Source organism: Ursus maritimus, unplaced genomic scaffold, assembly GCF_017311325.1.
Source record: "Ursus maritimus isolate PB19 unplaced genomic scaffold, ASM1731132v1 scaffold_33, whole genome shotgun sequence".
Lineage (NCBI taxonomy): Eukaryota > Metazoa > Chordata > Mammalia > Carnivora > Ursidae > Ursus > Ursus maritimus.
Genome location: NW_024425897.1, coordinates 20,891,753 through 20,904,540, shown reverse-complemented (window position 1 = coordinate 20,904,540; position 12,788 = coordinate 20,891,753). Strand labels below are relative to the sequence as shown.

At 38.6% G+C, this 12,788-nt stretch overlaps 1 protein-coding gene across 1 annotated transcript in view; it reads right to left on the bottom strand.

Moving 5' to 3' along the window:
* Nucleotides 1-902: 902 nt before the first annotated feature.
* Nucleotides 903-12,788, bottom strand: part of TMEM116 (transmembrane protein 116) — a 61,706-nt gene continuing 49,820 nt past the window's right edge. Inside the window, exons 4-10 of the mRNA XM_008688996.2 lie at nt 8,103-8,207; nt 6,496-6,545; nt 5,533-5,616; nt 5,037-5,172; nt 3,008-3,152; nt 2,146-2,219; nt 903-1,151 (exon numbers count right to left, since the gene is read on the bottom strand). Coding sequence (XP_008687218.1) covers nt 903-1,151; nt 2,146-2,219; nt 3,008-3,152; nt 5,037-5,172; nt 5,533-5,616; nt 6,496-6,545; nt 8,103-8,207 — 843 coding nt within the window. The remainder of the gene's footprint in view (nt 1,152-2,145; nt 2,220-3,007; nt 3,153-5,036; nt 5,173-5,532; nt 5,617-6,495; nt 6,546-8,102; nt 8,208-12,788) is intronic.

Genomic DNA, 12,788 nt, shown 5'->3' with positions numbered 1-12,788 from the left:
GGAGGGGAGGAGGAAGAAACAGATTAGACATTCCTACTAGTGAATGAGGCTCTGCAGTCTGGGAATCTTTTCTTTCCTAAAAGGTTCTTTCTAGCCATTCATTCACTTATTCATTTATTTATTCTATAAACATACATTGAACACTTACCGTTAGGTTAAACCATGTAAAATTGATGATACTAGGCCATTTTCATCTACAAAAATGCTAAGTTTGTATGGTTCAACCTAATTCTATGCCCAGGCACTATGAAACCCACTTCTGGACTTCTGCTTATAAATGGCAGTTGAGAGTTTTTGGTACCTAAAGTTTCTTTTAGTACTGATTTCTCTTAAATCTTATTATCCCCTTAACTTCATAAGATTGCCTTAATTTTCCAGAGCAGATGGTTCCTACTGTCAAGACTTAGAACAGCACTGAACAAATAAGAAAGTGGGATGTGCCTGAGGATCCCACCGTCAGTTTTTTGGTAGTTACTGTCCTTGCTTCTTCTGAGTTTCGAAAACTCTTCAAAGAACAGAAACCCAGGACTTTCTATGTCCAACTTCAGAGAGAACAAACTAGCAAAATCTGAGCAAGTTGCTGCATGCCACCCTACTTCCCCCACGACCACGGGGTAGAGAGCCTGGAAACGGCACATATAAATAATAACCTGGAACTTACCTAGAAGAGATTTAAACAAATCTAGTATTCACTGAAGTGATAGGAGTCTACCTCTTAGAAGGAAAGTGGCTTCACCTCTCTGAATAAAGACTTTAAGAATCACTAGTGAATCTGAGAATAACAGAAAGATCCCGCTGAATTCAACAAGAAAAGCTACTAACCACAGCACTACATCCTCTTTTTTTAAGGTATGGTTGGAAAAAGGCTTGAGATGTTGTTCCCCAACACTCTTCTCAATCCATTAGTGTGGAATAATTCCAGTTTCTGGGTGTTCCAGTACAGTTTCAAAGAATGGTGGAGGACTGGTAGCAAAAGCAAGGGTAGACTCCATTGTATCTAGGCCCCTGCTATAGAATCTCTTCTGTGAGCATAATAATGGTGTTTGGGTGTCTGCATCACGCCGAGCCTGTTGCTTTAGTTGGTAGAACTTGTACTGTGTCCAGCTATATACTCCACAGTTGAGCAGACCCTGGGATGATGCTGTTAGAGCCTGGAGGAGATGAAGTGATGGAACCCATCCTTCAGGTTTGCAGAGATCCAGGGACTCAACCCCATTCCCCTTATTTATAAAGCACTGTTATATTTGTTCTGTCTCAAACAGCAAGGTCTGGTGTCAGTTTTTTATAACTTTCCAGCTCTTTTTTTTTATGTTCAGTTAGACAGTATATAGTACATCATTAGTTTTTGATGTAGTGTTCAACAATTCATCAGTTGCTCATTACAGTGCTCATCACAACATGTGCCCTCCTTCATACCCATCACCTGGTTACCCCATCCCTCCATCCCTTCCATTCTGTAACCCTCAGTTTGTTTCCCGGAGTCCTGAGTCCCTCACGGTTTGTCTCCCTATCTGATTTCTTCCCATTCTAGCTCTTCCTGAACTCACTCTTCACACTGTACCTTGCTATGGATGACAGAGAGTTGGTAATACTTCTTGACATATACCTAAGGAAAACGAACTGGTTTCAATGCCCTTCCTTATTACTTCCACTTCCCAGCGCAGGCTTGAGAAAAATGCCCTATTGGTATAGTCAGATAACCCAAAAGAGGCTTCATAAGTCTGATAAAAAGAGGAAAAGAGAGAGTTGTTCTATTTCTGTATTCCTCTCTCCGCATTTACTTAGAATAGCTAATTTATCCCATTCAATTCACTCTGGGTGGGACAGAATTGTCACTGTCAGTGTTTCATAAAAACATTATCTGGTAGATCTTGTTTTTTTGCTACCCATCCCTTAAAAACACACTAATAAAAAGAAGTTAACTAGAGATACATATGTTCCGGAATGCATGGCAGCACTTTCACAAAAGTATCTACTTCATCTGTGAGGAAAACTTCACATTCTTCATTACTAAATATAAATAATACATTTTCTCTTTTGCAACACAGAAATAAATATGCTAAGGGAAAAAATCGTGCTTACTGAGTAATGTCAGTGTACGAGAACAGGATAAGAAGATGTGAAAACAGATGTTGAAGATGTTACCTGGAGAACACAGAGGGCCACGTGAAGCTTCATGTCCTGTGGTTTAGTCAACTTTATGATCATCAGAATGACAGCTGTGAAAATACAAAGTATAAATCTTTGTATTATAAAGCCAGCCCTACCTGTCTCAGCATAAAATTCCCCAGGATAGACACGCCTGGATGGCTCCATCCGTTAAGCATCTGCCTTCAGCTAAGGTCGTGATCCCAGGGTCTTGGGATTGAGCCCTGCATTGGGCTCCCTGCTCAGCAGGGAGCCTGCTTCTCCCTCTGCCTGCTGCTCCTGCTGCTCATGCTCTCTCTTGCTTGCTCTCTCTCTGATAAATAAATAGATAAAATCTTTAAAAAAATTCCCCAGTATACATGCCTACACACCATGTGAAATGAAGGTATAGGCATAATGAAGACTAGGAGTGAGATTAACCAGTTACATAAACCACTGGGCCTCCAGTCTCCAACTTCTTATCCTCACTGACTAAACTTTGCAGGTTATTAGTGTAGCAGTGATGGTAAGACACACTATGGGAAGATAAGTTACACTTCTTAGTGTCTCAGAATTTACGAGGATTTTTCATAAACATTATCCAATCTGATCCTCACTATACTTTGTGTAGTAGGAAGGGCAGGTATTAATATCTCTGAGCTCTGTCAGGATGTTCCCTCTCTTAGGCTACATTTTGTGTCTAACTACCTTAATTTCTAAAACAGAGGAAGAAAAAGAAGAAAGTGGGACAAACATAGATTTTTACAGTTGGACAGAATTTTACAAGTTGCAGTCATCCTTCTTGGTGAGACCACTTTGCTTGATCAGAACCCAATAGGTATCCTTATCATTACCCAGCTCTTCCCATTAAGATACCCACCTGGGCCCCAGCAGCAAAAGAAGGCCACTGGGTAGAAGCGTACTCGCTGCTCCACAATGTGAATCACTGCCCACTGTTCACTTCCCAGGAAGCCAGTTGATTTCACAAACTTCTTATACAGAGTCTGGGCTTGGATGAGTAAGACCTAAACATGGGTACTTCAGTGAGTAGTTTGCCTACGGCCTGGTGAAACTTTCCAGCCTCTAGCTTCCTATTGTTGTAGAGGAATCACTTCTCTCAAGATCTGACAGCAGGAAAAACTCATTCTCCTGTCTTTACCATATAAGACCGGCTTTTTCTGAAAGAAAATTATCTTCAGAGCGAACTTTTGCTTGGCCAGGGGAAAAGGACAGATATTAGCCAAATCCATGGTTACCATGGTCAATACATAAACTTTACATCAACTCTTGGGCTTTTTCTTTTTTTTCTTTCCTAACTGAGGCTAATCACAATATGTATGGGAAGTTAAAGCTAAGATCTAACCAGACCTTCTTTTAAAACGCTTTACTAGAGATTATGTTAGGAAGTACTCTGTGCTTAATAGCCTTAAAATAAACACTTCAGCACCATGGTTGAGCCTAAATTCTCAACTCTAAGCAAAAAGAAGTTTTAGGAAGTCTCTTCTTGCCCTTAGGCGGAAAATAGACTCTCTTCCCCTTCCATTTGGGGGCTATCTGCATAAGGTTAAGCTAATGAAACAAATATTAATCAGTTCAGAAGTCCAGCGTGCTTTCTGTGGGGAGTAAACTAGGTAATAATCTTGGTAACAAATCTGACAAATCTAAAATTTTCCTTAATATTGCATGGTGCACTGGGTGTTATACGCAAGTAATGAATCGTGGAACTTTACATCAAAAACTTGGGATGTACTGCATGGTGACTAACATAACATAATAAAAAAATTTTATAAAAAAAAATAAAAATTTTCCTTAATAATCCAAACCCACTCTCTAAGTTAACAAGCCTATTATTTAATTAAGTTTAGCCATGTAGTTTACTTTCCCCACAGACACAGGAGTCAAAAGGAGGCTTTTACTTATTTGGTAATATTTATGTCTAGTAGAATCAGTTCTGATTCTGAATGCCCACTGAAGCTTGCATGATTTAAAGAAGTAATCAAGAATCTCCCGGGTGCCAGGTTCTGGGATAACTGTCTCTCTTGTCAATGAGTTCTAAATACAGATCATCAAAATCATCTTAATATAAACTATTCACTTCGCCCTCTTTACAAAGTTGCTGGTGTAAGCTAGCTCTATAACTTATTTTTAAATTGTCAAAGGAAACTCTCCATAATTTTATTCGGTTCACAAGTGCCAGCTGCGCTAGCAAAACAAAACATATCTGTAGAATAAATATGGCTTGCAGGCAGACAGTTTGTAATCCTTGAACCAGCATATAAAGAGAGGAGAAAATGACACTGAAAAGTAGATATGGCAAATAAAAAGGCATATTTGCTTGTGTGCTGATTTTGTAATAGGCAGTTATGTGTAAATAACATATTATTCCATGGCTAATTGTTTTAATTGTACACCATTCTGATGATGTCAAGGGAGTATTTAGTAAATGCCTAAGCCACTTAGCACCTTAACCCCAGTTAGACACAGCATAAATGCATTTATAGCTAATAAAGGATTGAGAAAAGAAAATTCCTTCATTATTTGGAAAATTATCAAATTAAATCAAAGCACATTTCCCATGTTCTGGAGTGTTATCCTGTATAAAGGACATACTTGACATATACTAGTTTTCTGGTCTGGTCTTCCATGAGGATCCACAGGAACATATATATTAATTAGTACTAGAGTGAGCATAAATCCTACATAATGACTATAGACTCTTCCCCACTAATCATTTAATCTTGGGAAGTCCAAATACTGAGGTAGTAATTAAACTATAAATATCTCTTAGCTACTTTCTTAGTTCTAGGACTTTAAGAAATGCCTCTCCATCCCATTTTTCCCAGTCCCTGGGAGTAATGCCCCATCCCTCCCAATCCCCACTCTTTCCATAAAAGCAGGTGGCACCATACCACAATGGTGAGGAGACTGAGGAGAAAGCTGGTCAGGAAAATGGTGATCCCATAAAAATAAAGTGTGCTACAGACTGATGTGTTGGCAGAAGGCACTTCAGCCATGGCTGATGGTGGTGAGTACATCAGAATACACCTAAGAAGAGAATCAATGGACAGGACCGCTACTACAGATATGACTAGAGAGATACCCATTTGGTGCAACAAAATTTATTAAGTATGCAATTTTACTTATCATTTTGCTAACCCTTGCCCATAACACCTTATTCTTTCTCACTGATACATTACCTTCCAGTCACTTTGCATTATATTTCTACTTATGCATTTTTTGCCTTGACTATGCCTTGTTCTATAGACTACACCAAGGTCCCATAGAACCTTGTTCCAAATACAAGCAACTTGGCCAGAATTTATGTAGAAAGCCTTTTTCATCTCTATATATAGAAAAGAAAAGGTATAGTCTACCATGGAAATGATCGATTTGGTCCTTGCTTACCTGTGGCTCTGGCTGAAGTTGTGGAAACATTCACTGACATTGCCCAGACAGAATACAGGTATCATCAACAGTAAAGGTATCAGGCTGGATGGAGGAAAAAAAAAAACTTATCACCCTAATATTCAGGCATTTTTATGGCCTTTCCCCTTCACAAAATACTCTGTTCTTCTCCCGACTCCATCACCCCTCCACTCTCCACAAATATTATGTATATACAATTTCTTCAAGAAAAATGCCTCAAAAACCTTACATATACTTCTTGTCCAATTGTTGGGTAAGTGGAGCGGAGAATGCATTTCATACCTAAATTAATGAACCCTAAAAGAGTGCCAGAGAATCTTTCGGTGTGGGTCAAAGTGAAAGGAAAAAATCTAATAAGGAGTTCTGTGCTAACTTTACATGACCGCCAGGAATAACTTCATTTTCATCAGGCCCTTCCTGGGAGATTTTTCAAACCATACACTTAAATAACCAATTATTTATCCAGCTAAATACATCCAGCTCCCTATAAGAGGAAAAGATCCAGAAGTAAAAGTTACAAACTCTAACGTCAACTCTGATATGGCCACTACCTTAGGTGAGATCCAGACCCTTCTAGGGGTAAATAGTTGTAAGACTCTCAGTGTTATAAAGGTGGATGAGATCTTGAAAGCCATCTGTTACAACTCTTTATGATATAAAAAGGAATTAGAAGTCCTAAGACTTTAAGTGAAATATTTGTTGAAGGTCACATAGAGTAAATGGCAGGATTAAGGTTAAAATCCAAATCTGCTTGCCTACTCTATCTGGGAATATGGTTCCAATGATCATATGTTTGTTGCTTCCAACTCAGTAAGGCTCTGTGAGGACCTAGGAGTGACAGACTCAATGGAAATGAAGGGCAGTGTCCTCCTATTTGTTCTCACCTAGACTACAGAATAATGAGAATTTACATCTTGCTAAAAAGGAAAGCAAAAACCTTACCTTGACAAAATAATGGCTATTTGACCAACATGACAAGTATAATCTATAACCTGTGAAAAGAATAAGTATGAGTTAAGTCTCAGAATATTGTCAATCATAATATAATAAATATCAGGTCATCACTTACCACTTGAATGAAAAAAAATTCCCAAGTCACCTTGCTTCTGTCAAGCAATATTTGCTACAAAATTCAATTAAAGAAAGGGGGGTAATCAGAAGGGGGAATGAAGCATGAGAGACTATGGACTCTGAGAAACAAACTGAGGGCTTCAGAGGGGAGGGGGGGTGGGGGAATGGGATAGACTGGTGATGGGTAGTAAGGAGGGCACGTATTGCATGGTGCACTGGGTGTTATACGCAACTAATAAATCATGGAACTTTACATCAAAAACCAGGGATGTACTGTATGGTGACTAACATAATAAAAAAATATTATTATAATAAAAAAATAAATAAAAATAAAAAAGATTTTATTTATTTGAGAGAGAGCGAGAGAGAGCATGAGCAGGGGAATAGGGCAGAGGGAGAGGAAGAAGCAGGCTTCCCGCTGTGCAGGGAGGCTCAATCCCAGGACCCCGGGATTATGACCTGAGCCAAAGGCAGACGCTTAAACGAACTGAGCCACCCAGGCACCCCTAAAAATGTTTTCTACCATAATCACTTAGTGATATACTGAAAGAATCAGGAATAAGGAACTGAGTGTACTATACAATGAAATACTATTCAGCACTAAAAAAGAATGAATTACTTATATATGCTATAATGGATAAACTTCAAAAGCATTATGCTAAATGAAATCAATCAGACACAAGAGACTATATATTGGATGATTCCATCTATATGAAATGTCCAAAAAAGGAAGATCTACGAAGTCAGAAATTAAATTAGCAGTTGCCTAGCATAGGGGGTGGGTAGGAAATTAACAATAAATGGGCATGAAGAATTTGATTAGGGTAAAGAAAATATTCTGGAACTGATTTATGATATTACTTTACAAGCTAGTAAGTCTGCTTTAGAAACCATTGAATTGTAACTTAAAATAAATGAATTATGTGATATGTAAAATTTGTATACACACACAAAAAATCCAGATGTACTTAATGTTCTCTTCTCTTTTTATAAATTTAATACCAGACAGTGCCTCAAACTCTGTTTGAACCAAAGGGAAGACAACTACTCCCTGGATCCATCTTGTTTTCTGATTACCACACATGAACCCCTCTGCCCTTCTGCAAACCAGTATCTGTTACCTGCACATACTGAAGAAATACCACAGAGCAAAACAGACATTCTCCCTTTCCAATCAAGATCTCATTCTTTACTCTAGCAACAATGATGGATTAGCATGGAGCTAAGAAGGATGGAACCGGCAGTAATGACAGTACTGTAAATAATGTTTCCTATAATCAAAATCTTTTCATTTTTTTTGATGGCAAGAGAGAAGAGGAAATCTTTTCAACAGAATGGAAACTCTGTGAAAATGATTTTTCTTTTATTAACCTCCATGAATTCACCTACCCAGTGCTGAGTGCTTACACTGTTTATCAAGGACATATGGATTTGTTTTAGTGTACTGTTCTTAATAATTAGCTTTGAATAAAACTTACCAGTGGAAATGTGCTCTGCCCACTCTGGTTGTGCCTCATCCTCAGCTCTTTGTACAGATACCAGATGTAATTGACGGTGTAAAGAAATGAAGAGATGTAGAGTATCTAGGTGAGAATCAAAAAGACTCATCGTAACTGTCCCCCTCTGACTTCTTTCAATTTATTACATTATTTTCTACTACAAAGAATCCTACCTAATGGTCTATTAGTAATTTACCATCTGATATCCACAACATGCAAAACTGGGCCATGTGTGGGAATTCTATCCAGGCCTACCTATTATATGCCTTGGATTCCTTATCTTTTTGACTATTCAGAGGAACCACAGCATTAGCCACCTTCTCTCACCCAACTGTTGTACTTTTATGAAGATATCCTAGAATATTTTTTCTATTTTATTTTTTAATTGGAAAGACCATAAGGAATTCCATTTCTAATAATGATAGTCTAGGCTATTTGAACCAAATTTCCCATTTAAAAAAATTAAACATGCTGGATGAAATATTTTTAAATCCTTAAAAGCATCAAAGAACTGACAATATAGCAAGGAATCAGTAGGACAAAATCCCAGAGAAGAAAATTTCTTCTTCCATCTTTGATGAAATAATAGAAATAGAATTTGCCCTTCAACCTTGAAAACTAAAAATTGAGAAAAATATATGATACACCTGGTTTTCAAACATTAGGTAACAATCGATGCAGAACAGTAATCCCTGAAAGAAGAAAGACAAGCAAGTGTCCCAGCTCACTGGCACAAAAAAGTGAGTGCAGTGAGGAGGAATCCAAACAGATGCGCTGTCTTGGTGAGAGGCCAGAACGGCTAAATACACGAAGCAGATTATCAGAGAAGAGGTAGCCACATAGATATAGTGTTCTGGAGATTCGCAGAGGTACCCTCAAGTCCTTGATTAAGTACTGACCTAAGCATGTGAGACAGAAAACCATGAAGGCCAGGGACAGAACAACCAGAGAGGAATAGGTGAAACAGTCTCCAAAGCAATAGTTTGTGTTTCCATCAGCCAGAGTGGAAAGACTTCCTAATATATAGGCAGGAAATTAAGGTACTGCAGAATAATAAGGTAGAATCATGAGAAGAGTATCGCTTCACTAATGGGACAGAATTAGCTGTACATGAAAGACTGCCTTAATGAAAGTTTAAAAGCAAGTCTTAGAAAAATAAGCCTTGAAAGGATCAGATAGGTTCACAGTTAGCTACATCCAAGACAAAATCAAATTTAAAGGAATATTTGATTTTGTCTTGGATGTAGCTAACTCTGAACCTATCTGATCCTTTTACATATATATATAAATCTAACCACCAGCAATGTAAAATCTGCAATGTCTGGCATCTAATAAAATCTTATAAATCTGGTTGGCTTGTGAACTCCACTGAGGAGCCAGCGGTTAGGCAGCTGCTGCAACCCCAGTCACTCCTGGTCCCTGGCCCTTCAGTGGGATGACACGGGTGATGGTGAAGTGGCCATGGAGTTCGTGGTGGTGCTGCTGAACCCCGGTTCCCCAAAATGGCAGCACCTGACCCTCTGTCCAACTCCACACATGATCAGATTACGGGACAAGATGAGAATATGGGACAAGCCTGAAGCTTTCCTGAAGCCTGTCCTGAAGCTTTCTTGCATATCTGGGTACCAGGTTTTACCTGAACAGATGGCTGCCAAACACTTTTTGCAACTGGTTTGATAATCACATTTCAGCCCCAATTTTGCATCCTGAAAATGTTTAAACATTTCTACATGTCCTTTTTAAAATACAACTTGAAACACCTTAAAACTTTCTGCTTGCCACAAGCATATCTTTCTTTTCTGCTCATCAGTGAACAACTGTGACCCACTGTGAATGACTTTCCAAACAAAAATACCTGGAGCAGCAGTTTAGCAAAAGATGTCCTCAGTGCCACTCAACAAATGGGAGTTTCCCCAAGCACAGTTCTGTAAGAAGCATGTGTATTTTAAAATATTATTTGTATTGTGCAGATCTTTTTGGTCTTGGGGATTCTGGCTGTGAATTGATGTGCCACAATTATGGTTAAAAGCACTTGCTTGGTCTACAGATCATTAATGTTTTGTGACCATATAAGTAATGAAGGTAGATTGTTTTATGTGTATTATTGTTAAATACATGGACTGTTTCCAGGCACAGAGCAAGAATCTTAAGTTAGGATGACACAGATGTGATTATGGTGACATAACAAAGGTCTGTGGCCCTGGGTCTACAAATGCTTGATGAGGAATTAGGACAAACTGGAGATGGGCTGTTTAACACATGGACTCTGCCTAGCCATATTGAAAAATACGTTGACTCCAAACCTTAAAATACCCACATGGAGTCTGTGCTCACCTCATTCACACAAAGAGCTCCCTGGACATTGAACCTCTAAAAAGAAAAGGTTTCCCTTGGAGCAGGAGCATCAGGATTTGCTTGGGAACACAACACAGGTGAGCATGGGGCTGGGCCAGCCCCCAGTGGCACTGCTATGTGGAAGGAGCCATTTCACCTCTGTATCTGTTATTAAAAACAGAATTTGGATCCTTTGGTCAAGTTCCCCCAAATTCTTTTTAAGAACTGCTTGAGCTTTGTTATGGCAACCCCCTGCCCATACTTACTTACAGACTGTTCATAACCTTGTTTCCAAGGCTCAGGAACAGAAAGTAGCCTGTTTTGAGGAGGTGGAAGTATACATTTTTTACTGTTACTTGCTTAGAACCACATTTTACAAAATGCCTTTTTCCTTTATTATTGTTTCTGGAAAGAAAAGTTTTATTAAAATTGTTTTAGTTTGAATATAGAACAGTTTTATTAATTAGGGCTTATTTTGAAAAATTCTGAGTTCAATTCAAATGTATCCCTGTACCTTTCAAAGTAAGGTAATATTCAGATACAGTTGTTCTGATCAAATGGCTTAGAAAAAATTTCTGGAATGTTCATATTCTAAGATTCCTTATTAATGAATGCCTGACTTAAATCTAACCAAAAACTACAACATTATTCTTTGTAGATTTTCATTATACAGTATTAACAAGCTTACTTGTGAACAAATAAAATACTTCAGCTATTTGTTTACCTTGCCTTTTAAAAAAAATTTTTTTTTTTTTTTTTAGGGGCACCTGAGTGGCTCAGTCGGTTAAGTGTCTGCCGTTGGCTCAGGTCATGATCCCAGGGTCCTGGGATCCGGCCCTGCATCACGTTCCCTGCTCAGTGGGAAGTCTGCTTCTCTCTCTCCCTCTGCCTCTTCCCCAGCTTGTACTATCTTTCTTTTTCTGTTTCTCACTCACTATCTCTAATAAATAAATATTTTTAAAATTAAAAAAAAATTTAAAGATTTTTTAAAAAGATTTTATTCATTTATTTGAGAGAAAGAGAGAGAACAAGCAGGAGGGAGGGGCAAAGGAAGAGGGAGAAGCTAACTCCCCGCTAAGCAAGGAGCCTGATGTGGGGCTCCATCCCAGGACCCTGGGATCATGACCTGAGCCTAAGGCAGAAACTTAAGTGACTGAGCCACCCAGGCCCCCCAAGATTTTATTTATTTGAGAGAGGCAGAGCATGAGTAAAGCAAGGGGAAGAGGGAAAAGCAGGCTCCCCACTAAGCAAAGAGCCCCATGACAGCAGGGCTTGAGGCAGGGCTTGATCCCAGGACCCTGAGATCATGACCTCAGCTGAAGTCAGCTGCTCAACCAACTGAGCTACCCAGATGCCCCTCACCTTGCCTTCTAAAAAAATATATTATAAATGATACAAGGAAGCAGGAAAATATGACCCATGCCCAAGAGAAAAATTAATCAATGGAAATAGACTCAGAAATACAGATTATAAGAATCAGTAGACAGGGGCGCCTGGGTGGCACAGCAGTTAAGCGTCTGCCTTCGGCTCAGGGCGTGATCCCGGCGTTATGGGATCGAGCCCCACATCAGGCTCCTCTGCTATGAGCCTGCTTCTTCCTCTCCCACTCCCCCTGCTTGTGTTCCCTCTCTCGCTGGCTATCTCTATCTCTGTCGAATAAATAAATAAAATCTTAAAAAAAAAAAAAAGAATCAGTAGACAAAGATATTAACAAAACTATTACAAATATACTCCATATGTCCAAGAAGGTAGAGGAAAATAGACAAGTAGGGATATGGAAGATATAAAAAAGATCCAAATTGAAATTCTAGAGATGAAAATGCATGAAATTAAAATATGACAAAGTAGAAATGACAAAAGATTAATAAACTTAAAAATAAAGAAATAGAAAATATTTAAAATAAAACAGAGAAAAGAGACTTTTAAAAAATGAGCAGGGGCACCTAGATGGCACAGTAAGTTAAACATCCAACTCAGATTTCAGCTCAGGTTGTGATAAGGTTGTAGGATTGAGCCCCAGACCTGGCTCCATACTCAGAGCAGAGTCTGCTTGGGTTTTTCTCTCCCTATTCCTCTGCTCCCCTCCATCAGCTCAAATAAATAAGTAAATCTTTAAGAAAAAAATGAACAAACCCTCAGTGCACTATGAGACTATATCAAAAAGGCTAATGCCCATGGAACTGGAATTTCAGAAGGAGTAGAAAAGCAGGGAGAAACAAAATATGTTTGAAGAAATAACCAATTTTTTTCAAATTTAATGAAAATATAAAGCATAAGAAACATGGAAAAAAAACACACTAAGACACATACTACTCAAATTACTGAAAATCA